Source organism: Rhinopithecus bieti, unplaced genomic scaffold (genome assembly GCF_001698545.2).
Source record: "Rhinopithecus bieti isolate Rb0 unplaced genomic scaffold, ASM169854v2 scaffold_17939, whole genome shotgun sequence".
NCBI lineage: Eukaryota > Metazoa > Chordata > Mammalia > Primates > Cercopithecidae > Rhinopithecus > Rhinopithecus bieti.
This window is the reverse complement of record NW_016809446.1, coordinates 430,154-455,795: the sequence shown is the minus strand read 5'-3', so window position 1 is coordinate 455,795 and position 25,642 is coordinate 430,154. Positions and strand designations below refer to the sequence as shown.

General features: G+C 42.6%; 1 protein-coding gene across 3 annotated transcripts in view; it reads left to right on the top strand.

Moving 5' to 3' along the window:
- PLEKHM3 (pleckstrin homology domain containing M3) overlaps window positions 1-25,642 on the top strand; it is a 214,050-nt gene that overhangs the window by 129,797 nt on the left and 58,611 nt on the right. The window contains exon 8 of one of the 3 annotated variants that reach the window (XM_017889400.1): window positions 6,050-7,302. The exons of the other annotated variants lie outside the window; for them this stretch is intronic. Coding sequence (XP_017744889.1) covers window positions 6,050-6,081 — 32 coding nt within the window. The 3' untranslated portion in view covers window positions 6,082-7,302. Of the gene's footprint in view, window positions 1-6,049; window positions 7,303-25,642 lie in introns of those variants that run through there. 3 annotated transcript variants of the gene reach the window in all.

The window sequence follows — 25,642 nt, the reverse complement described above, 5'->3', positions numbered from 1 at the left end:
GCTAGGAAAGTTATTTATTTATTTATTTATTTATTTATTTATTTATTTATTTATTTATTTATTTATTTGACAGTCTCACTCTGTTGCCCAGGATGGAGTGCAGTTGTGTGATCTTGGCTCACTACAACCTCAGCCTCCTGAGTTCAAGCAATTCTCATGCCTCAGCCTCCTGTGTAGCTGGGATCACAAGCGTGTGCCACCAGGCCCATCTAATTTTTGCATTTTTAGTAGAGACAGGGTTTCACCATGTTGGCCAGGCTGGTTTCGAACTTCTGACTCAAGTGATCCACCTGCCTCAGCCTCCCAAAGAGCTGGGATTACAGGTGTGAGCCTCTGCTCCCTGCCAGAAAGTTATTTTAAATTAAATGGCAGACATGATGTTAGAGCATTTAGTTGGAGAGGTCTAAGAAAAGACTAAGGTTTTCATTTCCATTTATGTGTCAAGTTGAAACCTATTTGCACATAGCAGCTCTCCCAACTTCTTCGGTCCTGCCTGATTTTTACTACATAGTCAAGCAGCAGTGGTCTGCTGGCGAGGTTGGAAAGGGGTATATTTTTACTTAAAATTGTTGTTCAAGGGGAAGAATTGGTTAAAACACTTGTTATACATTTATCTATTTTCTGGAGTCTACCTGATCATAGTGCCTGAGGACACAGACTCTATCGTTTGAGAAGTATGTTTAAAGGCACTGAACATTCTTGTAAAGCTGGTTTAAAATAGAATAGGTGGGCTCCAAAGTGAGTACTCTTTGAAGGAGCCTTTCAAACGTGAGTTTCGATATCTGACGAAGAGAAAGAATCAGAGTAATTCCATATTCATTTTAGGGTGTCAAAGTAATGTATCCATTTGGAATCATATAGCCTGCCTTTTAAGGCTTTCCTATACCCTGCTGTCTTTCCCTCCACCCCCTTTTCTTTTTTTCCTCCTTTAATAATCAAACCATACATGCCAAGCAGCTTACTGAAATCAGTGGCAGGGGTATTCCTGGTGGCCAAGCCATTAGCCCCTGGAGCCCCATAAGCAGCTTAATCAGTTGTCAGCCTGGGTAGTAAAGTGATCGAGGCAATCAACAGCTTATCAAACACCCTGTGGGCGGGGCAGCTAGAGCTCAATGCATCCATTTACTTAACAGCTCACTCTAACCTGGTTCTTTGTGCCTGGCTTTAAGAGCCCCAAACTTATCATATTTAGAGGAAGTTTAATTCGATTACTTTTTCTGCCTGAGGTGGGTTAAATTGGATTTAGCTTTTGATCTGTCTGCATCTTGGCTATCAGCACTGAAGGGCATCCCCCGCTTCATCTTTCCTTGGTTTCTGAGTAAATAACAAGCAGGTTTTCTAGATCTGAATTGTTCTTGCAAATATGTAAGGGAAGGGACACAAGGAGAAAGAACAAAAAATACCATTGCTTTGTGAAAGGGCATGTAGTGGTATTGGGAAACCCAACCCAACTGACCCAACCACCAGCCTTATGGCGTCCTAGGCCATTTTGGCATCTTCTGGACTGCTTCATCATCCCACTTATTGTCAGTGTCAGGCGTTTTAGAGTAAATTATTTTCCCCTGTTTGATTTTTCTCCTCACTGCTAAAGGTTTCTGTAAAAGCAGACCTGTCTGTCATATCAAGTAACTATAGAAAAGGGGCTTTTAATGTTCAGATTTTGCAGGGGAAAGGAAAATAAACTAAAGCAAGTGACTCAAGACTTATAAATCAGAGAAAAACAATAAGACAGATATTCTTCTTAAATGCACAGATTCCTGTCTACTTTAAGATTTCTCTTAAGTTAATTTGATTTTCCCATTAGCTTTTATTTAAAAGCAAAACAGCCATTTTCCTCTTCAAAAGAAAAAAAAAAACAGGTAAGAATTTAATAAACATGGTGAAAGGAGATTTATAATTTAGAGATAATTTAAAATAATATAGTACACAAAGCACTAATAATACTTAAAGATGCTGAAAGAATTCTGGTACCAAAAAAACTGCAATCTTATTGTCTCTGTCTGGTTTTATGTTTGTAAGTACCAATCCCTAAAATTTTCACAGATAGACTCAATTCAACAATTTGGCTGAAGATTTCAAGCTGCCTTACCGCTGCTTTTGTTACGTTCAAGACAGTTTTCCCCCTTTTCATGATTTGAATTACTGTCCTCTTTGCATGCATTTTCCTTTACTATTGTACATTTAGATGTGAGGAAAGAAATAGCAAGGATTGACAATTGCTTTGCAAAGGAGATTCCCTCCAGTTGTTCAGGAAGGGTTGTCACCTGCTCACTGTTCACTGAGTACCAGTTATTGGCAAAATTAATGCTCAGACTGAGTCCCTAATTGTCTGTTTGTTTCACCAATGATTGAATTGCTCACTGGTATGACTTGCACATCGAAAAAGTAGTAGTTGTATATAGTCATTATCTGACTACAGTCAGTTGGTAGCATTTAGCCATAACATGTAAAATAGAGCCAGATACACCTGGCCTAGTAGCAGGGCCAAGGAAGAAGCGTAAGACGGGGCAGAGGCTCTCCAAATCCTAAGAGCTCCAGGGAGCATGGCCTTCCTTTGCTAATTTCTTGCGTTTAGAATTCCAGGTGAATTTCTGTTCCGTGAACTAGATATTGTTAGAAAAACATACTCAAGGCCGGGCGCAGTGGCTCAAGCCTGTAATCCCAGCACTTTGGGAGGCTGAGACGGGCGGATCACGAGGTCAGGAGATCGAGACCATTCTGGCTAACACGGTGAAACCCCGTCTCTACTAAAAAATACAAAACATTAGCCGGGCGAGGTGGCGGGAGCCTGTAGTCCCAGCTACTCGGGAGGCTAAGGTAGAATGGCGTGAACCCGGGAGGCAGAGCTTGCAGTGAGCTGAGATCCGGCCACTGCACTCCAGCCCGGGCGACAGAGCAAGACTCCGTCTCAAAAACAAACAAACAAACAAACAAAAAATACAAAAAACTAGCCGGGCGATGTGGCGGGCGCCTGTAGTCCCAGCTACTCGGGAGGCTGAGGCAGGAGAATAGCATGAACCCAGGAGGCAGAGCTTGCAATGAGCTGAGATCCGGCCACTGCACTCCAGCCTGGGTGACAGAGCGAGACTCCGTCTCAAAAAAAAAAAGAAAGAAAAAGAAAAACATATTCAGTCCATACTCTTTGAATGTAACTCTGACAGAAGGTACTGTTCATTTTTTAAAAAATAAAATCTTACAAATTTTCTTTCAGGAGGTATGAATGCGTGGTGGTTTTTGAACTGACTAAGTGCTTCCTTGTAAAGGATGTAGAAGGCAACAACTCAGCATATGTGAATGCACGGACTAATATTGGTGCATGGTTTGAATGGGGAAACTGAGGCACTGCTTTTTAAGAGCTTTTCCTTGGTTAGCTACTTTGAGAAGAATAAATAGAATAGAATTTGTGTTTGGTTATTTTCAGTCTATCCAGCATTATCACAAATCCACGAGAAGGCTTTAAGACAGGAATACAATAAAAAGATATGCTCACCTGAGATGGCGAGAGTTGTACCGTAACTCTCAGTGCCGTAACTTCCGGCGTCAGCTATCTGCTTTCCCTGTTAAGTATGTGACAAACCATCTCCTTACTCACATCCCCTTGGCGCTTTTAACACTGATGAAAAGGTTCCAGATTTTACCAGTAGAATACATTAGTATATATAAATAAATGGTCAAGAGTTCTTAGTTGTTCTTAAGGAGCAAATCAGAAGTCTGGTTTAATATGTCATTCTTTGGACTGTGTAAATGATAGGAGATTTCTTCTAAAGTTCCTTCTACTTGCTGAAAGAAAAGGTCAGATTTGACTTCTAAATTTTGGCTACCTGTGCTCTTGTGACAAAACTTAAAATGTATATTAATGACTAACTCTTCTGGTATTACTCACCTTTGGGGGCATATGTAAGTTAAGCATTGAATGATTCTATTTGTGGCGATTCATGAGAAAGGATACTGGATGATCCCATGGGTGAGGTGGCTGGTTAGAGTAGGCCCTCCACCCTACTCCCTCCGCTGCCCACCACCTCACCCCCCCACACACACACCCCTCTTGTGAGACAACCTAAGGAGCTAATTTTCTCATTATTCGCCTTCCCTGGGCCCTACATTTCCAAATGAGACCCTGCCTTTAGGTGAAGGCATTTAGATTGTAGTTAATAGGAAATATGTTACCCAAGAAAAATTATTATTTTGGCAGGAATTCATTTGAAAACATGGCATGATATTGGGGGTGGGGAGACATTTCAACAGATAAGTTTTAATGAAAGGAAAAGGACAGGAAAGTCTGGAATTTGGAGTACTTACTAAAGAGTTGTGAAGTGGGAAGGATGCCAGGTGGGAGGACCCACAGCACTCAAGAGCTGTGAAAAGAGAGAGGAGTGACCAGATGTACACTACCTTTCTGGAATTGCCTAGCACTGCCTAAACTGTTTAATACTAAAGCAATAAACACTTACACTCAGCAACTGATGTAACTTATGCAACATAGAAATGTTCAGTGGATGGATGGATGGATGGATGGATGGGTGGGTGGATGGGTGACAAAGGTGTATATGTACATATGTTCATATATATGGTATCGTGAACTCACTGGTTCTCTCTCCCCTAAAAAGCAAAGCAAACTGGTTAATTTAACGTCAGTCACTAAACAAAACAAAATTAGAAATGCTGACTATGAAATATAACAATGCACAGAATTCTAAAACAAAATAAAAATCTCTGATTATGTCAGAATAATGGTGAGTTGTTTAGTGTTGCAAACTTTCTGAACACTCACTCCATATCCTGAACAGTTAACGCTTCGGTTAACTTTTTTGCTAGTCCAGCATACCCACAGAGCTTAGGAATTGTCATCCGTGTGACCTCAGCATTTGTTGGAATTGGCCCCTGAAGAAATAAATCAAACGGTGGTCTTACCTCAACTGTTTTCTAGCTGGTAAGATCACAAAAAGGCAATGTTTAAGGCATTTCAAGGCCACTTTTAAACAACATACTTTACTGAATTCTTCTTCAAGGAAGTGATATGAGTTATTTTGCATGGCCCTGACCCACCAAGCAAACCCATAATCAGAGAACGTTTTTCTCCATGGACGCTCTTCACAGAGTCAGCAGACAAAGGCCACGCCTAAGTGGGCACCCAGCACAGCTGCCCTTTCACCAAAGAAGTAACAGGTGATGACCTTTATTCACACAGGGGTTGACATCTTTGAATCCACAGCCCACAGGAACACAGTGCCTCAGTACCCACAACCGAGTCACCAGTCCCAAGCCTCAGGAGCCCAAGGAACTTGTATTCATAGCTTCTCAGCAGCCCTGATCCCTACACCATTGTCCACCCAGGCATTAGCGGCCAGGATAACTAATTAGAAGCATTCGGATTTAACAAGCAGAAAAACAAAGCGTGACAGCTCGCCTGTGTTGTTCCATGGCCAGTGCCTGTGTCCGCTGCAGCCGGCACTGCCTTCAGAAACCCCTGAACGTAATCTGGGGCGAGACGGGAACGAGGCCTCCATTAAAACATCACTAAATCTCTGTTAGCTATTTTAGCCACATCTCTCCCAACCAATTAATGAGCTAGGAAAGAGGACCATAAGTTATTTGGGGAGCAAATTATGCCTTTTAAACAAGTGGGTTTTCAAAAAATGAATGCACAGGCTAAGATCTTGCTGGGGCGGAGGGAGGGATTGAGTGTTATTCTTTGAAGTTTTGATAGGCAGGCAGCGGAGCAAATGGAAAAGCCCTGTTCCTCAGGAGAGCAGGTGTATCTTGAGTGGGGGCCGAACAGTTCATGCCTCACACTCAGTCTCCCAGGGTGTTTCACGTTGCGCAGGAAGGGGAAAGGGAAGAGTGACAACTGCTGCTAGATGCCAGGACTGGAGCTGGGTCTTCTGACTCCTCACTCTCAATCTTGACGTCTTTACTACCTGCTGAGCATAACTACTAGTTTTCTGATGTTTTGATGATGGAACCAGTTAGCTGAGTGGGTTAAAGCAGGTGATTAGCAAGGTGCTGGTGCAGATTGTTCTTTATGCAAGCTGACTTTTCTGTTCTGCAGACCCAGGTGCCACAGCCAAATTCCACAGATGATTGAAGGATCAGGGGAGCTCGGCATGGGCTGTGGCAGAAAATGTGCAGAGCTAAGGACAAAGTCACTACCTTTTGTGGAAGCCAGATCAGAAAGATGACTGTGCGTTGTGAGTGGTGGATAGAGAGCCCTGTTGCCTAGGTGAGAAGGAGCTCAGTTGAGATAAGGATTCCAGGAGCCAACTCTAGCCCCTCAGGTAGAGACAACGCAATACCGGTTGAGGCTGCAGCTGTGGAGTTGGATGGTGTTTAGTCAGTGCTGAAATCACTCTCCTGGGAGTCCTTTGGCATGCAGCCATCTGAGTGCTGTTGTTGTTGTTGGGTTTTTGTTGTTTCGTATTTTAAAAGAGCAATCATAATACTGACGAAGTGAGGGCCTGTTTTCAAAGAACATTTACTTAAAGATATAGAGTAAGGTTATCGTCGGTCTTGCCAGTGGGAGAAACCTATGCCACCAGCAGCCATTGTGAAAGGGACCCAGGAGTCTTTCTGGTTCTTCATTTCTATTCAGTTTGATTCAACAACTGTATATTGACTGAATGCTTTCTGTGTGCTAATCATTGAGCTAGCCACAGTGGAGGCAAAGGTGATTAAGCCACAGTCCCTTCCCTCACTGAGCTCACAGTCTGATGAGAGAGGCAGATAGGCATTAAGTCAGCAGAGTTGAACCTAGGGCACTTGGGGAATACATCTGACCAAGTGTGTGGCAGATTGTATTTTGCAAAGATAGCCGCAACAGTATCTTCCATCCCACATGTTTTTCTTACACTGTGACTTTGTTGCTCCTCCTATCCAGTGGTGGGATCTGTGTTCCTTCTCCCCGAATTTGGGCAGGCCTGTGACTGTGGAAGTGATGCCATGTGATTTCCAAAGCCAAGTCATGAAAGGTAATATAGGTCCAACCTGGTGATTTCTGGAGATGCTCACTCATGGCAACCCAGTGGCCATGTTGCAAGGAAGTCCAGATTAGCCCTCATAGAAGAACCACATGAGCAGGCCTCATGGTGGTGGTTCTAGCTGACAGCAATCATCAGCCACCAGAGAGATGAGTGGAGACAACCCCACATGATTCCAGCTGCTATAGCCTTCAAGTCTTCTCACCTGAGCCTACAGATGAGGCTGCAGATATTATGGAGCAGAAACAAACCATCTCCATAGTGTCCTTCCTGGAGTCCTGACCGATAAAATGTGTGAGCCCATAATAAAATGGTTGTTTTGCGCCACTAGGTTTTGGGGTAATTTGTTTTGCAGTAATAGTAACCAGAACACCCAGTAACTTGGCCATCAGGGAGGGCTTCTTAGAGGTTGTAAGTTAAAATTTTGGCCCGTAATCATGAGCCAGAAAGAGAGGACTAGGAGGAGAACTTTGAGGCCTTGGTAGCCTTAAACCACTCTAATGATCTGATCTACAGTGTTTCTTCCATGCGGGCAAGCTGAAGAAAATTTTTACTACCAACTGTGACTTTTTTTTTTTTTTGAGATGGAATCTCGCTCTGTTGCCAGGCTGGTTCGCAGTGGTGTAATCCCGGCTCACTGCAACCTCCTCCTTCCAGGTTCAAGCGATTCTCCTGCCTCAGCCTCCTAAACAGCTGAGATTACAGACACGAGCCACCATGCCCAGCTAGTTTTTTTTGTATTTTTAGTAGATACAGGGTTTCACCATATTGGCCAGGATGGTCTTGATCTCTTGACCTTGTGATCCACCCGCCTTGGCCTCCCAAAGTGCTGGGATTACAAGTGTGAGCCACCATGCCCGGCCAACTGTGACATTTCTTAACATTGTCCACATGCTTCAGGATTATTCTGATAAATTTTCTCAACAAAACATTCATAGAATGAGTAAAACGGTATCGCTTCACTTCCCTCAGAAATGAAAGATTCTGGGATGTACCTTGAGGTGCAAAGAACGAGGAATTGAGTTTTAAATCTTTCCATCCCACCTGTGCACCTGAAATATGAGCCCGACTCTGTCATCAAGCCCCTCACTGGGTGTTTTCTCCCTATTCATTTATTCATTCAGCAAATATTTATTAAGCATGTACTATGTATCAGGAGCCATGTTTCCCCTGAAATTGAAAGGGCACATTTTCTCAGAAACGGACTAGTGATTCTTACAGATTATGGTCAAACTCCTGCACTCTGTCTGTGTGCCAGGAACTTGTAGTCAAAGCTGCTCATGATTCTATTCCACTTGGTGATGTCCAGTGGGATTTCATCCCTTCATGCCTTGGACTAGCCAACCCACCACACCCATAGTTGGTCTTCAAGGGACCAGAGGGATAACCAGAAGGCACTATCTATTCAGGTGTTTTAGGGCTGAGGAGGTTTCCAGCACTTCACCCAATTCAGAAATGTAACCAGGATGCATGGCAACCTCAGAAGACAGCATTGCCACATGTGTCTTAGCGGACATCATTGTCTCCATATGATAGTGGCCTGCAATTCCCTCCATATTTGGAACTTGCAGCTTTTCAACAATGTTACACCCATCTTTGTGAGGAAACAGAGAAGGCTGATAGGGGCAGCTCTTCATATTGTTGTTTGGCTTTTGTTTGAACTTCTGGCTAAAGCCTAGTGGACCATCAACGCATTTGCTCCTGGAATTTTATTTTATTTTATTTATTTTATTTATTTTTTTGAGACAGGGTCTCACTCTGCTGCCCAGGCTGGAGTGCACGGACATGATCATGGCTGGCTCCAGCTTTGACTTCCTGAGCCCAAGCAATCCTCCCATCTCAGCCTCCCAGGTAGCTGAAACCATAGGCATGCGCCACCACGCCACAGCTGATTTTTTAAATGTTTTATAGAGATGGGGGTCTCTCTATGTTGCCCAGGCTGGCCTTGAATTCCTGGACTCAAGCAATCCTCTCACCTCAGCCCCCTGAATAGCTGGGACTACAGGCTTGCACCACCATGCCTGGCTAATTTTTGTGGGGTTTTTTGGTAGAGACGGGGTTTCACCATGTTGCCCAGGCTGATCTCGAACTCTTGGGCTCAAGTGATTTGCCTGCCTCAACCTTCCCAAGTGCTGGGATTACAGGCGTGAGCCAGCACGCCTGGCCCATTTCACGTTTTAAAGGAGGGAATTCTACTCTAGAATAGAGCTATGTTGACTGGGATTCCTGCAGAGACCAGGCAAATGGCATCTGTGCCTGAAGCAGGCCCAAGGGGAGACTCAAGTTGGGCAGATGAACCAGAGAGAGCTTCCATATCTGAAGGGGGCAGCTGTTGCTCAGTAGCCCCAGAGTTGTCTGCTCTTCCCGTTTTCTAAGAGAAGCCGGAAATCTGTATTTTTATGTGAAATTTCTCAATATTTAAACACTCTGCAGGCCAAACAAAACACAGCCACCAGTTTTGACCTCTGCTTTATAATAGAGAATGCCGGCTTTTGTTCCGTCAAACTAATGAATGCTCAATTACGAGAAGGAATTCGGAGGTTAGTGTTAGATTGTGCTCCTCAAAAGGCGGCAGACCCCGTCCCAAACCCTTGAGATACTAATTGACAGACTTGCACAGGCTGACAGCTGGGCTCTGAAAGTGGACACACACAAGGAAACAGCCAAGCTATTCCAGGTCACTTTGCAAGGTCAGGGCAGCAATGCAAACATTAGGAAGGCCGAAGACAAAGGTCAGGTGGCAGCAAGGAAGCCCTGCATTCCCTTAAGCTGTTGGTTGATAAATCATATTCTAAAGGTATCACCAGACTCCCGTTCCCTGGCATTGCTTTGTGAGGTGGAAAATTAAATAGAAATCAAAATTAAGATGGCTGTCAGGAGCTTTTAGGAGGCCAGCACGCCAGTGTGAGGTGAACATGGGATGGAGTTTCTGCCTGGAGCAAAGGTCTCCAAAGGGATGATGATATCCGACATTGGGCATTGCAGAGGTGCTGGCCACTGCAGCGGTCGCACACTGGAGCTTTGGAGGCTGCCTGCCCATGTTCAAATGCCAACTCACCCCAGACACACTAGGTGACCTTGGGCAAGTCACTTCTCTTTGTGCCTTAAGCACTTCATCTCTGAAGTGAGGATAATAGTACCTGCCCCAAAGGTTGTTGTGAGGCCTTAGAGTTAGTATGCATAGAGCACTTAGAACTTTGCCTGACACTTACGGGCTTAGGAGATAGGCGCTTTACTCAGGGTAGAGTATTGCTATTAGTGTTGTTGTGAGGTGTGGACTTTGTATAAATGACTCCTGGGAGCTTTCTTCGGCGTCATCAAGACACTGCATCTGTGGACACTAGACGACAACCATCACCACAAAAGTAATGCTTGCTATGTCCCAGTTTTGCCCCTCATGTTCTGTAGGGGAATCTAGGCCATAGACACCTGCTATAGCTGCAGCTATACAATCACCATATGGAGCATTACCTTGGTAGGGGACGCAGAAAAGCCTCATTTCCTCTTGCCTCCAGAATGGTCCTAGACCAGACCTCCCCAGTGGCTCCACAGGGGAATTGCACCTGGACAGCCCCTACCCTCTTGAGCCAGGGTATTGTCCCTAGTCCTGCACTTGAGTGAGTGGTACTACCTACCCTCTGAACCTTGCCACCTGTCTTTGCTCTTGCTGAGAGAGGTCTTCAGAGCTTGCACCCGAAGGTGGGTTTTGGCTTGCTGAAAAAGGGAAGCACCTTCAGCACTTGTTTCTTGGAAGAATGCATGACCTTTTGGTGGGCTATGCACAGACATCTTTTCAATTTTAACAAAAAGCAGTCTTTCTGTAAATTTTGTAGAATCCTGGAGTACACATTTTTGTGCTTAAAGAAACCCATGGAGCCCACACTCTTTCTGCAGCTGCAGAGAGAGCTTACCAGACTGAAATGTTGGCAGAAACAAAGAGACGCCATGTTCCTTCCCACCTGCAATTATAGTTTTACTAGCTTGTAAAGCACACATAGAATTTGCAGTACATTCTTCCCTTGCAGTAGGGGAGAGGCCCTGCTGTGAATGTAATTGGCTTTCTAGCTTCCTTTAACATTGAGGTGGAAGGGAGCTGGACTGAAGGGCCTTTACTCTTAGAATTAACTGATGTTGAATTGTGTTTAAATTCCATGCATCTCCCTGAATGCATTTGTTCCATTAAGTCTTAGTCAGAAGTGGAGGCACAGCTTACCTCTGAAAATATCCCAATCCCTATCATTTCTCATCACTTTGTAAAAGCTGAGTTTCTTTCTTTGTAAAAAATGAGTTTTTAACTTAACCCTGGTAGGGATTATTTTCCATCCTGTTAACCTCTGTTAAAGATGTATGGCATCTTTAAATGACAATTTCATACAGTACAGCCCATTTGGGTCACTTTTTATTCTGACTTTGGCCTTGGAACTGTATCATTTCCCAGGAAGAAGACCACAGGCATGTATTTGGATGGAAACTGTATTACTTTACTTCTCAAGTCCTCAGTTTCTTCATTCATGAAGTAAGAGGATTGGATTAAACAATTTTTACAGCCCCTTCCAGCTCTAGGGCCCTTGTTCTGTGCTTTTATAGACCTCAAGAAGTGATGAAATTGTGGAAGTCTTTCTGCATGTATCTGCTTTCTGGGGCCTCCCAGCCAGTTTGCACAAAGTATCCAAGTTTCTGGGTGCAGCAAGGAACCTAGAATGCGAGCCAGGTCACTGAGTGTAGGCTCAGCACCTTCAGTTCTAACTGACAAATGGCTGGATTTCCATTTGCCAAAGGTCAACTATTTCAACTTTTTGTCAGGAAATAGCGGCTTTAAGCATTTTGACAAATATGATCTGAAGGACAGCTTATTAAAACAAGTTAAATATACTGATTTTATATTTTCCTTAAAGACAGATTGGCATCTTAATACCTTACAATTCAGTGGCCGTTAAAATAATGCCCAGTAAACAAAAGTTGGCCAATAAAAATGTGCAGAAGATAATATGCCACCTAGTGGGTTTCCTCCTAAGACGAGCAGCACCACTCAGGTTATCTGGTGAACTGTGAGTTGGCATTTGTGTTTGGGCTAACAGCAGAGAGCCCATTGCAGCTGAGGTTCGCAAGAGGTGGAACTATTTAAGAACTTGGGCTATAAGGGACATTAAGGGAATGGGGCACCACAAGGGAAGCTTTAGAGCTGAACAACAAAGGAAATCGGGGAAAGAGACTGTGAAAGGATTCTTGGTTAGAGCAGAGGTCAAGGGCACAGAGAGAAAGTAGGCTAGGCAATCACGGGTAATAAAACTACTGATTTGAGTTTCACCTTTTTCTCTTTTCTCTGCCTACTGCCTGCTGGGGACAGGGACTGATCATCTGGCAGACAGGCAGATATACTGAAAGGGCCAGGATCCTCAGCCTGTGTGCTCCATCCCTGGCTTGGTATGGTGCAGTCTCACGGAAGGCAAGGGGCCTGCCTGCTTCACTCTCATTTTGTAGCACTTAGCCAAGAGGAGAGAGGGAGAGGTCAGAAAACCCACGACCCAGGATGACAGCAACAGTTCATCCTTTAGCAAGTCACAAAATACCTCTGCTGCTTAAAATCTTTCTTTGTAAAATGAGAAGGTTGTACTAAATAATTAGATTAATAATAGCTCCCTTTTATTATATGCTCAAAAACTTACTCACTTTTATTATTGAGTGCTTACTTTAGGCCAGACTCTGTCCTAAATCTACATGGATTATCTCATTTAATCCACACAATAACCCTATATAATATACCTATATTAACAGGTACTATTATTATCCACATTTCACCAATGAGATTCACTTGCACAAAGTCATCCAGCTAAAGTGGAGAAGCTGGGATTCAAACCCATCCTGTTCTAGCACAAGTCCTGTTTTATTATTTTTGTTCAATTTTGTGTGAAATGTTTCAAACTTCTTAAAAGAAAGAAGAATGAATACTTCCAGCTGCACAGTTGCTCCTGCAGTGGAAGGACTCCCTTCGTTAGAGAAATAGGCACACACTCTGAACCACTAAATTGGACTGTTTTCTCCCAGCACTCACATTCTCTATTTCTGGAGGTAAACTGCTATCAAATCTACCTGGCAGCAAAGCAAACCCCTCACCCCAACCACCACCATTTCTGAAACTACCATGTCTTTCCACTGTGTGGAAGGCAGGAATAATAGGGCAAAAGGGGGAAAGAAAAGGGCAAATGCACCCATCATTAGCCCTGGAGTGCCAGCACCATGCATAGCAAAAAACCCAGTGCTCGGAGAGACTCTGTAGATATTGGGATTATATCGGTCAGGCCCAGCTTCCTGCCTAGTTTCCCCCAAATAGACTGTAACCCCTAAAATTATTTACAGGTCAGTTTTAACTGGTGCCATGGTGGTCAAAATATTTCATTCTGTCTACACCAATGACCTGTAGTCATCAAAAACAGCAAGATGCTATAACAAAGGAACTGGATAACCCACAGAATATATTGCAGTCCACAAGGGAATGCAGCCTAATTAGATATGGATTTATGATGCTGCAAATTTGCTTTTTGCTTTTTTGTTTGTTTATTTTTAAGACCAGGACTCTCTCTGTCACCCAGGCTGGAATGCAGTGCATGATCCCAGCTCTCTGCAGCCTCGACTTCCCAGGCTCAAGCAATCCTCCCACCTCAGTCTCTCATGTAGCTGAAACTACAGGTGTGCACCACCACACCCAGCTAAATTTTTTTATTTTTAGTAGAGACAAGGTCTTGCTATGTTTTCCAGGCTGGTCTCAAACTCCTGAGCTCAAGTGATCCTCCCACATTGGCCTCCCAAAGTACTGGAATTACAGATGTGAGCCACTGCACCTGGCCTTGCTTTTTGTTTTTGTTTTGTTTTGCTTTTCAAACTTTTCAGGTTAGCACATTCTGTATCTGTAGCTTTGACTGACCCGTGTCAGTGTGTGGTTTTGTATTTAGAGCTGGCGTGATTCCAAAAAGGACTTTTGAGGTAGAGCTTCTCTCTCTGTCTCTCTCATGCATGTGTATGTGTACGTATTTATAACTGTGACTAATTTTAATTCCTATCCCCTTCCATTGGTTTGAATTATTGACATATACACTTATCAAAGATGAGTCTTTGCTACCCAGGATCCCGTGTGTCTGGAGTTCTGCTAGCATCCATCCCCCAGTTTATGGTTAAAAAACCCAACTTCTAAAATTGCCATCAGCCTAAAGGTTCTCTTCAGCCACGCGAAAGATAGCAAAAATCTCTGATGCAGCTGACATTTTAGGTGTGTGTATAATTTAACAAATTGTTGACCACTCAGCTTTTAGTCAGTGGTCACAAAAGGAATTAGCAGCCCTCCCCTGCTCCCCCAAAACCCAAAGAAGGAAGGGTGTTCCTTGGCTTTGGCCCAGAGGCCTGCTGGCACGCAGTGTCAAACAGCAGCACAATGGTACATTTTGGCCACAAAAGGCTTTGGGGTGGCAGAAAGGGCCAAAATAGTTGTGGCGTAAGTTGGCTGGGATATTAAGTAAATCTGAGTTTAATTTAACATAGAGATAACAACCCTTTTTTTGTTTTCCAACTGGCTGCTGCTTTCTCTGTCTCCATGAGACCAAAGATTGGAGCCAGGAGTTAGTTCATGAGGGTGTTCAAGCCCTTTCAAAGTGAGACATGCAGTGGTCTTTACACAGGCTTTCACGTTTGTCTGGGCAAGATGGAGTAAGGATAAAAAGGCACATGGGTAGCTGGGGGAGGCTGAAAATGGATCTTGAGGCTTGAATTCCTTCTATGAGTTTGCTTAAGCCACATTGCCTGAGCTTAGAATAGCGAGGCAGGCAGTCTGTCTCCTTGGGATAAGGAAGGATTTGGAACTCGGCGACTGTGAGGTCTTGGCCCCTACTGTGTTTTCTGGTTTGTTTTGTTAACAGGAGCAAGTTATTCTAGTTTCTTGCTTCTGGGTTTTTCTTCAGCACACTTTAAGCAATGAGTCTCCACCCCACCGATGGCAATGGGGTGGATGGAATGGGATAATGAAAGGGGTGGCGAGAGAAGTTGATTCAGCTGCCTAGGATGAGGGAGGCAAACTTCAGACCTTGGAGTTAGCTTCTGAATCTGTCAAGGGTGGAGAGGGAAGGAGTCCACAGGATTGAGATCACCTCAGCGTAGGAGAGAAGTTGAAGTCTTTCTGAGAAACTGATATGGCCAGCCGTGCTAGTTAGGAAAACCAGCTTATTGTCTCAACTGCAATTTTATTACCCATGAAATGGTTAACAGTGGAGGAGAAGCTATAGTATTTTAAAATGCAATCTGTGAAATGTAACCAATCAAAAATGATTATGATGCACCTAAAATGTTATGCTGTGTACATTTACCACAATAAGAAAAAGAATATCATCCCCTTTACAAAAATGATTATGAGCACCACAGGAAAGTACTGGCACTGCATGACTTATGGAGTCTATTTTACAGCCTTTTCAGTATCTGTTAAGTGCTAGGTACAATGTACTGTGATGCAGTGAATTTGAAAAAAAAGTAGAAGAGAAGACACACATTCTAGGTAGGAGTGTGCTGAGAGTCCTCTGAACTGAGAGGAGAGGAATACAGTTAGGAGAAAATCACCAGTCCCTCATACCCAGGCTCTAGAGGGCCTCACCTTGAAGGGTGTCCTCAGTTTAAAGGCCAGGGAGTCTAAGAGGGTACAATTTTATGTTTCTTGCCAGGACTGTGTTATGCCTTCCCCAAATAAAATGTCACCTGAGTTACTTCGTTCTCAGGCATGCTTGCAAGAGCTTTTAAAAATAATCCATAAGTGAAAGATTCAGCCTTGAAAGTAAGTCTTGATCTTATCCATCCTGGACCCCAATCCCAGGAGCAGTGCCTGGGCAAGAAAAAGTGCCTCATAAATATGGGGTGAATGAATGAATCAGTTATAGGAAGAGGTGGTGAGGGTAAGAATGAGCTCAAAAGGGGCTATCTGTTCATTCAAACTGTGTTATTGCGTAAGTGAGCATTTGCGAACTGAAAACCTCTTTGGTTTTTTTCTTTAGGACTGCTTGGTCCCGAGTTCAAGTAAACAATTGACTTTCAAGTAAATCTTTAAATAACCCTGGTCTATTGGTTAACTTCAGCATGGCCTCTGAAAAGCAGTTTAGCATAATAGTTGTGGGCAGAGAGTCTGGAGCCAGACAGCTTGAGTTTGTATCTTGCCAGCACCCCTTACCTGCTGTGTGACCTTGAGAAATGTATTTAAACTTATCATGCCTCAGTTTCCTTTTCTGCAAAATGAGGATAATTAAACTACCTACCTCACAAAGTTGTGAGGTTAAGTGAGTTACAAATATGTACAATGCTTAGAAGAGTGTTTGGCATATAGTGAATGCCCTATGAGGGCTGCAATTCAAAGTCCCTTAACAAGAGTCGCTTGATTTACAACTGCAATGAGGCTTTATCACACCCCCATGACCACAGATTCTTTCTCTCCGTTTTTTGTTCTGACCAGCAGTTAAAACTATCCCTGGATAGCAAGAACACCTTGAGTGATGTTAGAAACGATCTCAAATGTTACAAAGGGTATTTCTTACATGAGCAATTTGACATTTATTTCACATCCACCACCACTACTAATCTTTTTTAGTTTCGGTGGCCTCAATTTTTCCATTTCTGACATGGATAATAATTTATTTCACATTACTGATAGGAAAACTAATAAAATATGTATTAAAATTTTATTAAAGTTTATTAGCCAATAATAAAGTGTAATAAAATGCTTTTCAAATGGCCCAGCAAGAATTACTTATGCTGGCATTTTTTTAAAAATACAATGAAAATAGTAGTTGATTTGCTTTGGTGATCATATCCTCCAAAAGCAATACTATAAAGCTAAGTGACAATGGCCCAACAGAAGAAGCAAGAATAACAATATGTAGCCATCATGATATAGACTGAAACTCAATATCAGAGATGATATTGCTAGCAACTGAGCCCTTAAATGATGGCCTTTTCTGTTGTCAGGTCTTACAGTATATTCTTGCTTTTTTGTTTTTTTATTTTTTGAGACCAAGTCTCATTCTGTCACCCAGGCTGGAGGGCAGTGGTGCGATCTTGGCTCACTACAACCTCCACCATCCGGGTTCAAACAATTCTCATGCCTCAGCCTCCTGAGTAGCTAGGACTACAGGTGCATACCACCACATCCAGCTAATTTTTGTATTTTTAGTAGAGATGGGGCCATGTTGGCCAGGTCGGTCTCCAACTCCTGACCTCAAGTAATCCACCCTCCTTGGCCTCCCAAAGTGGTGGGATTATAGGCGTGAGCCACCGCGCCCAGCTCTATTCTTTAGTATTAAGTTACTAATATATATTATTCACAGTCATGTATTTAAGGAAACCATTTCCTTTCCGTAATTTGAAAATTTCTGGTAACTCCGTTTTGTTTCATTAATACACATTCTCATTTGATGTTAACTACCTGTTTTCTAGGATGTCCTATAATTTATTCTTCTGACATCACCTCGTGACAAGAATTATGAGCACTAAAGCCAATTTGCAATTCTTAAAAAATGAATGAATAAGCAGGGCACGGTGGCTCACACCTGTAATCTCAGCACTTTGGGAGGCCAAGGCGGGCAGATTGTCTGAGCTTGGGAGTTCTAAACTAGCCTGGGCAACATGGTGAAACCCCGTCTCTACTAAAAATACAAGAAATTAGCCAGGTGTGGTGGTGGACGCCTGTAGTCCCCAGCTACTGAAGAGGCTGAGACAGGAGAATCGCTTGAACCCGGGAGATGGAGGTTGCAGTGAGCTGAGATCGCGCCACTGCATTCCAGCCTGGGTGACAGAGCGAGATTCTGTCTCAAAAAAAAAAAAAAGAAAAGAAAAGAATGAATAATAAGAGGGAAAATGTGTGAATGTAGAAGGGCTGGGGGTGGCAGGAAGAAGGGAGAAGAGCAACTTGGCCCAGGAATGGCATTGGAAATGGGGAGAAAGGAGAGAGCTGACTGCCCCCAAGACATGTTATTTTTGCTGTGGCTTCTTGCTCCTTTCCACTCCCACCTCTTCCAGTCTGAGCTTTGAGCTTTGAGTACACTTGAATTTTCACCACAGAACTTGGCTAGGCCTCCTAAGGGACTTTCTCTTTCCCATCTTTCCATAAATTATAGGTTTGCACATGAGAGCAGAACACATGATTCCCATTATCTTTTGGGTTTGGTTAGGGGTGTGTGTGTGTGTGTGTGTGTGTGTGTGTGTGTGTGGAAAAAAACCTTCTGCCTGCTCTTAAATGTGTATCCTAGTTGAGGGAGGTGGAGCTTTGTTAACATAGTGGCCTATCTACCAAAGAAATGGTCCTCTCCTCCTCTCTAAGGTGGTTTTAACCTGATTTCCTTGACCAGGGTTGACTGCAATCATTTACCTTGGCCTTTCAATAGGAAGTCATGGCCCCACCATAGCAAGGCCTTGTCTGGCTTGTTCACCCACATCTCCAGCATGTGCAACAGTGCCAAGCATACTGCAAGCTCCTCCTGAATGTATGAGGAGATTTTTCTCCCTATTTTGGTGACAAAGTGATATTTCTAGGACACTTCTTACTTTCATAAATGACCCATTCAGATCACCATAAACTAATTGGACAGATCCAAAAAAGTTGATTTACCCCAGAACATAGAGGCCATTTATAGGTAGAGTGTGGAACTCACTAAAAGCTGGAGCCACTGCTAATGCTAGTTAAGTTTAGGAAGCTCCACTTCTGGGTACTCATTTTGATTTGGTACCCAGACCAGTGCAAACACAGTAACAGACAGGGAAAAAGAGTTTATTGCATTGCCCCTGAGTTTATTCTGCACTTTTTGGTATCCTCAAGTACCGAAGCCTCTAAGAGAAATAGGTCCTAGGGAATAGGTACAATGTGGCCTACCAAGTAAGCGGAGTAGACTGTAATTCATGTCAGAGTCTGGAACATTTTATTGCTTATAGATGTAATAGAAGTAGAGTGAAGGCACTGGCGCGGTGGCTCATGCCTGTAATCCCAGCACTTTGGGAGGCCGAGGCAGGCAGATCACAAGGTCAGGAGTTCGAGACCAACCTGACTAACATGGTGGAACCCTGTCTCCACTAAAAATACAAAAATTACCTGGGTTTGGTGACAGGTGCCTATAATCCCAGTTACTCAGGAGTCTGAGGTGGGGAATCACTTGAACCCAGGAGGCGGAGGTTGCAGTGAGCTGAGATCACGCCACTGTACTCCAGCCTGGGCAAGAGAGTGAGATTCTGTCTCAAAGAAAAAAGAAAAAAAGAACTAGAGTGAAGGAATTATCCAAGTGTATGTGTGTGTGTAGAAAAGCAGGAAAAGGCAGACAACATTCATCAAGAAAGAATAGTTAGTGTGTGATGCACAATTCAATAGAAAAGCTGAGGGTCCTGCCTGAAAAAACAGAGCAAGCAAGGATAGTAACTTCACCCACTCAGAGGAGAAGCAGCCTAGCAATGAAGAGGTCTGAAGAAAAGTGGAGAATCATGACATCAAAAAGGAACAGCAGAAAAAGGAACACCTTAAGATGCTGGAGGAAGGAAGAGCCAGAACTGAGTGGAGAGGAAAGGGAAGTAGTAAAGATGTTACCAAGAAGCCTGTGGCAGAGATGGAAGAAACTATCCTACAGTGAATGGACAAGGACTGAGAAAAACAGATATTTTTATAATCCAGATCTTTCTGAATGAGACTACCGTCAACATAGGCCCAATATAGGGTCTAGAGATTACCATAAATTTCCAATATAACCTTATCTTGTAGTTCAATAAGCCAAATATTTACTTGTCCACTATCTCCTGCCCTAACCTTGACCAGCTTCTACTAAATTAATGCCCTCTCTTTCTACTTGACTGCCCTGGCAGTGCTGTTGTTCTCTGTGTACTAAATATAGTTCCAGGGACAAAAGGGATGAGACACATGAAAGGCAACAGCTTAGATATGTTAGTGTATGTCTTTCTTGTTCAGGACCAACTAATCCATCTTTGGAGCCCCCTAGAACTACTGCTATTTGATGTTAGCATATTTATTTGGTTGTTTACTGATGAGTAAGTCCTCCCTTACTGTATTTTATAACATGAATTAAATTATAACATGTGTAGCCACTCTGACAATTAAATCCTATGTTAATTCTATTGTTTACTCCAAATAGATGAGACATTGATTTCATAATTTAACAGCTAATATATTTGGGCAGCCTTGTTTACCTAAATAGTGACTTACAGTTAAGATCCTAAGATCCTTTCTCTGTGGTGTGACATTTTTGTGTCAAATGCATTGCGTATTATGCCCTAAAGGCAATAATATATCATTCAGACTTGCTGTTGGTCAAGTGAATGAGGCATGGAAGGAAACATGAGCAAAGTGAACAGTAAATTGCCTTAGATGCATTTGTAGTAAGTTATTCATTTAAATTTACATCAGCAAAAGAATTGTCATTCTTATTCCCTAGCCATATGTTCTTTCCAGAAATGTGTTGCTGTATTACTGTATGCCTGATACAGTCTAACATAGGCCTAGACAAGTATCCTAATTTGGTGTTTCCCAAAGTATGGGGTAGTAAGAATAATAACTAACATTTTTCAGCTCTTAATATGTGCTGTTTACTGTTCTAAGGGTTTTACTGTATATACTGTACTCATTTGATCTTCACAATGAACCTATGAAGTGGGTATTATTTTCCCCACTTGGTAGATGAAAACCTTAGGCACAGAAGGTAAATTACTCAGGGTCATGAGCTGGTACATGGCAAGGTCAGAATTTGAATTCAGGAAGGCTGTTTTGGCCAGTGCTCTTAATTATTATATGAGGATTCCTCTGATTCCATGGATTGCCTACCAAGACAGTATTAGTTGGTACAGATAATTATTTTAGGCAGTTACATAGATGTGGCTTAAAATGACATTGAATTACATAATGAGAAAATTATCCCCTTCAATTCTTTTTTCTGCCCTTCAGGTTAAATCAAACAAAGTTTCATTCTGGTGCTGGTGTGACTAGAACCCCTAACACCTGCTGATCTCCCTTTTCAACAGAGAGTGGGCTGCAGGCTCAGGGCCTTCCAGCATCTGTGTTAGCTTCATTTTATGGCAAGGGATACTGGCTTCCCATTTATGGTATTTCTATAAGGCTTTCATTTTAAATAAACATTTAAAAGTAAATGACTCAATTTAAATAAAGCATTAAATAAATAACACAGGTGGAATGCAGCTGTGACAATACCTGTAAAGGTGTTTTCACCTTGACAGTGTTGAAAGCACTGTCCTGATTCTTCTGTTTTGAAATTCACTTCTATGCAATGACTTTGTCTTTCAGTTGCTTTTAATGGCTTTTAATCTATAGGTTATTTCTTTGTCCTTCTTGTTTTAATCCCCTGGGGTCTTATTACAAAGATTCCCCATTTCCCTCTGTGGGCTTGGGGCTCATCTGGGATGGAGTTTTCACCAAATTTTAATAATATCACATAAATTTAGTTTAAAATATTCCTGTTTTTAAAAATTATACTGTTTCCACTTTTTTGGTGTTAAAATCCCCTTTTTTGTGAAATAATGGTGAAAATAGATGGTAGCTTTTGTTTTGTTTTTAGCATCTTTACTTGGCCAATTTAAAAATTGGAAACTTAAAAAAAATTATGCTGATCTAGAAGACAAAAAAGTGGGGTGCCACTGTTCAGTCACTCTCTGCTCAGATATGATTCCTCCGAGTTGCCTGAGCATTCTCGAATATTTCAGGAAGGGTGATATGGACTCACGCTAATCTTTCTTTCTAAAGTATACTCAAGCATTTTCTTCAGGGAAATTGTTAAAGAGTTCCTGCTTATGAAACTCTCTTATGTCTATTACCCTAGGTTTATCATTTTCCCATCAGAACTGCAATCCTAATTATTAATAAAATCATTTTTAAGTATCTGAGATAACTAATTATTGTGAGCAATCAATCCACTGGAATACTTACACAGTACTGACTAAGATGTGTCTATTTCATACACCCTTCCAAAATGGAAAGTTCATAGCACAGTTGAGAAAAACCTAAACAGTCATTGGTTTTGTTTTATTTTCTTTGATGTTACTGGGATTCAGGAGAATAGAGAAGCTACAAAATCTTGCACGTATTTAAGAAAATTTTTAAAAACCATCTTTTCTCCATCCGCCTCTTTATTTCCTGCTTTGATGAACACATTATTTTACATGGGATTTCAGAATTGGTCTAGAAAGACATCATTTGGAGGTGCTGATAGATTTGCAAATGGCCCAAAACGCCCCATGTCAAGCAAGCTAGAGTTAGAAGAGCAGGGCTGAAACACAAACAAGAAGCAAAGTTCAAGAACTCCAGGAAGCTTTAAGGCAGTTTGTCAGGATATGTAATTGTCTGAGTTAGTCAGGGAAGATCTGTTAAAGCCAAGGCCAACATACACCAGTAAACCCAGAGCAACAGTATCACTGCCATAGTCACTGCTCTAAGGAAGAGAGTAGAAACTAGTCAGAGCTTTCAAACCAAAGCATTCCCACACCACCAGGTCGCTCCGTAGATTCAGTGGATATGACTAGCTGGTGTGGAGCTTTTATTTTACTAACTCTGTGGTGTCTGAATGGCCCTATCCCTTACATGACTTTCCTTGTGCCTCAAAGGATCTTCATAGAGAGACAGGCAGGTTCTCAGCTTCATCTACCCAAGGAACCCAGTTTCAGTAGCACATGATGATGGCTTGTTTCTGATCTTACTCTGGGCCCCATGTTCATATGGAGTCTTTCATGGTCCACTCCAAAGGGACCTGGAGCAGGCCTATCAGACTAATATCGTCTGTTCCCTTGGGAGTAGGCAGGGCCAGACTGAACTATGTGGGTGCCCAGGAAGGCTGGTCATTTGACATCCTGCACTTTGATACTCTTTAAACATATTTTCAATACATATTTAAATAGTATTCAATATATTTAGTAGATAGGGGAAGAGAAACTGATTTTCTATTAATAAAATATATATACATCATCTTTATGTTGAAAATGAAGAATGTATTACATGCTCTGACAGTAACACTAACTTTTTGACTTATTTGGAATGAGATTCCTTAATAAGCTTTTCCATAACTCTGAGCTGGGCAGGGTTAGCCATTTAGTCTCTTCAAGAGTAGAAGCAATATACATGGATATAGTTACAAAATCTTCTTCCAAATATATTTAAAAGTTATTTTTTTCCTAACTTTTGTATCATCAAAATGTTTCCCACTTTCCTGTATACCAGATCTTGTCATCTGAGACTAGAGATAGTTTTACTTCTTCCTTTCCATTCTGGAGTTTTTTTCGTTTCTGTTTCTTGCATGATCGCCCTGGCTAGAACTTCCAGTAAAATATTGAATAGATGTGGTGAGAGCAGACGTCGTATCTAGTTCCTGATCTTCCTAGGAAAAAAATGGAGTCTTTCCACCATTAAGTGGGATGTTAACTGTGAGTTTTTCAGATATCCTGTATCAGATAAGGAAGTTCATTTCTATTCCTAGTTTGTTGAGTGTTTTTTTTTTTGAGGGGGGTGGGGACAGGATCTCACTGTGTTGCCCAGGGTGGTCTCGAACCCCTGAGCTCAAGCAATCCTCCCACCTTGTCCTCCTAAAGTGCTGGGATTACAGGCGTAAGCCATCACGCCTGGCCTGTTGAGTGTTTTTATCAAAGAAGGTATTAGATTTTGTCAAATGCTTTTTTCTGTGTCTATTGAGATGATCTTTATTAATATGGTCTGTTACATTGTTTGATTTTCAAATGTTAAACTAACCTTGCTTTACCAGGACAAGGTTGGTCATAGTGTATAATTCTTTTTATATGTGGATGCATTTAGTTTGATAGTATTTTGTTGAGGATATTTATATCTTTTTCCATCTTTTATATAGTTATTTTCTCTAGTTTTTTCTTCATAATTTTTACTGAATCAGTCCATTTTAACATTTATGTAATAAAACCAGTCCCCTGGACCCATGTTAGTTGACTGCTGACTCAGATGACGGTCAGCTGCCTCACTCCAGGGCTGCTTCTCTGGTTTATATTTGCACTCTACACCTTACACATGCTCACTGCCAAAATGCTGAATGCTCACTATATAAAGAAATGTTTAGGCCGGGCGCGGTGGCTCAAGCCTGTAATCCCAGCACTTTGGGAGGCCGAGGCGGGCGGATCACGAGGTCAGGAGATCGAGACCATCCTGGCTAACACGGTGAAACCCCGTCTCTACTAAAAAATACAAAAAACTAGCCGGGCGAGGTGGCGGGCGCCTGTAGTCCCAGCTACTCGGGAGGCTGAGGCAGGAGAATGGCGTGAACCCGGGAGGCGGAGCTTGCAGTGAGCTGAGATCCGGCCACTGCACTCCAGCTTGGGCAACAGAGCGAGACTCCGTCTCAAAAAAAAAAAGAAATGTTTAAACACTTTCACTGCTATTTCCTTATTCTCAAGTGAGACTAGTTCTCTTTTGCCAGTAATTTTCACTCTGTCACCCAGGCTGGAGTGCAGTGGCCGGATCTAAGCTCACTGCAAGCTCCGCCTCCCGGGTTTATGCCATTCTCCTGCCTCAGCCTCCCGAGTAGCTGAGACTACAGGCGCCCGCCACCTTGCCCGGCTAGTTTTTTGTAATTTTAGTAGAGACGGGGTTTCACCGCGTTAGCCAGGATGGTCTCGATCTCCTGACCTCGTGATCCGCCCGTCTCGGCCTCCCAAAGTGCTGGGATTACAGGCTTGAGCCACCGCGCCCGGCCTTTTGCCAGTAATTTAAGAAACGTATGTGAAAACCTGAGCTCACTAGCACCTTATTTCCAATTATTTGGTGGTGATTTAATGCAGTTTACCAGTTTGTGTGCTGGGGCCGCCTGGGCTATACCTTCATCTAACTGTAATGGCAGGGGCTTGAGAAGAAGAACCTCACTTTTGGACTCTGATGTTTTGACGCCTAGTCCCTAGTAGTCAGAACAAATCTAAGGCCACAGAAAAGAGCTATCTGCAATTCTTTCAGTTTTATGTTGCGCCAGCCATGGTTTTGGAAAGTATAGTCACAAAACAATATTCTTATCTCATCCTCCCCTTTCTGCCACTTCCTTTAGGGGGAAGGAGACAGAACACTCAGCTGAGCACATGGTACCAAAGCCTTGCCAACCAATGGTAACGTCACAGGTGTGGAGCCTCCTAAGTTGAGAACGTGTAGTTCAGCCAGGCACAGTAGCTCATGCCTGTAATCTCAACACTTTGGGAGGCCAAGGTGGGTGGATCACTTCAGGTCAGGAGTTCAAAACCAGCCTGGGCAATGTGGTGAAACCCTGTCTCTACTAAAGTACAAAAATTAGCTGGGCATGGTGGCGGGCACCTGTAATCCCAACTACTCAGGAGGCTGAGGCACGACAATATCGGGAAAAAAGAAAAAATAATAAATAAAAACTATAATTACTAGCTGAGAATGTGTAGTTCAGTATGACCAAGCTTATCTAGCTTGTATAACAGGTACTTAGACATAGACGTAGTCTGCCGTTTAGTCTGAATAAACAACATCATCAGTAGACAATGACTTTTATTATTTGATTAAACTGTAGGATTAACCAACTCCCATTGTGATAACACAGGCCTTTTTTTTTTTTTTTTTTTTTTTTGAGATGGAGTTTAGCTCTTGTCACCCAGGCTGGAGTGCAGTGATGCGATCTGGG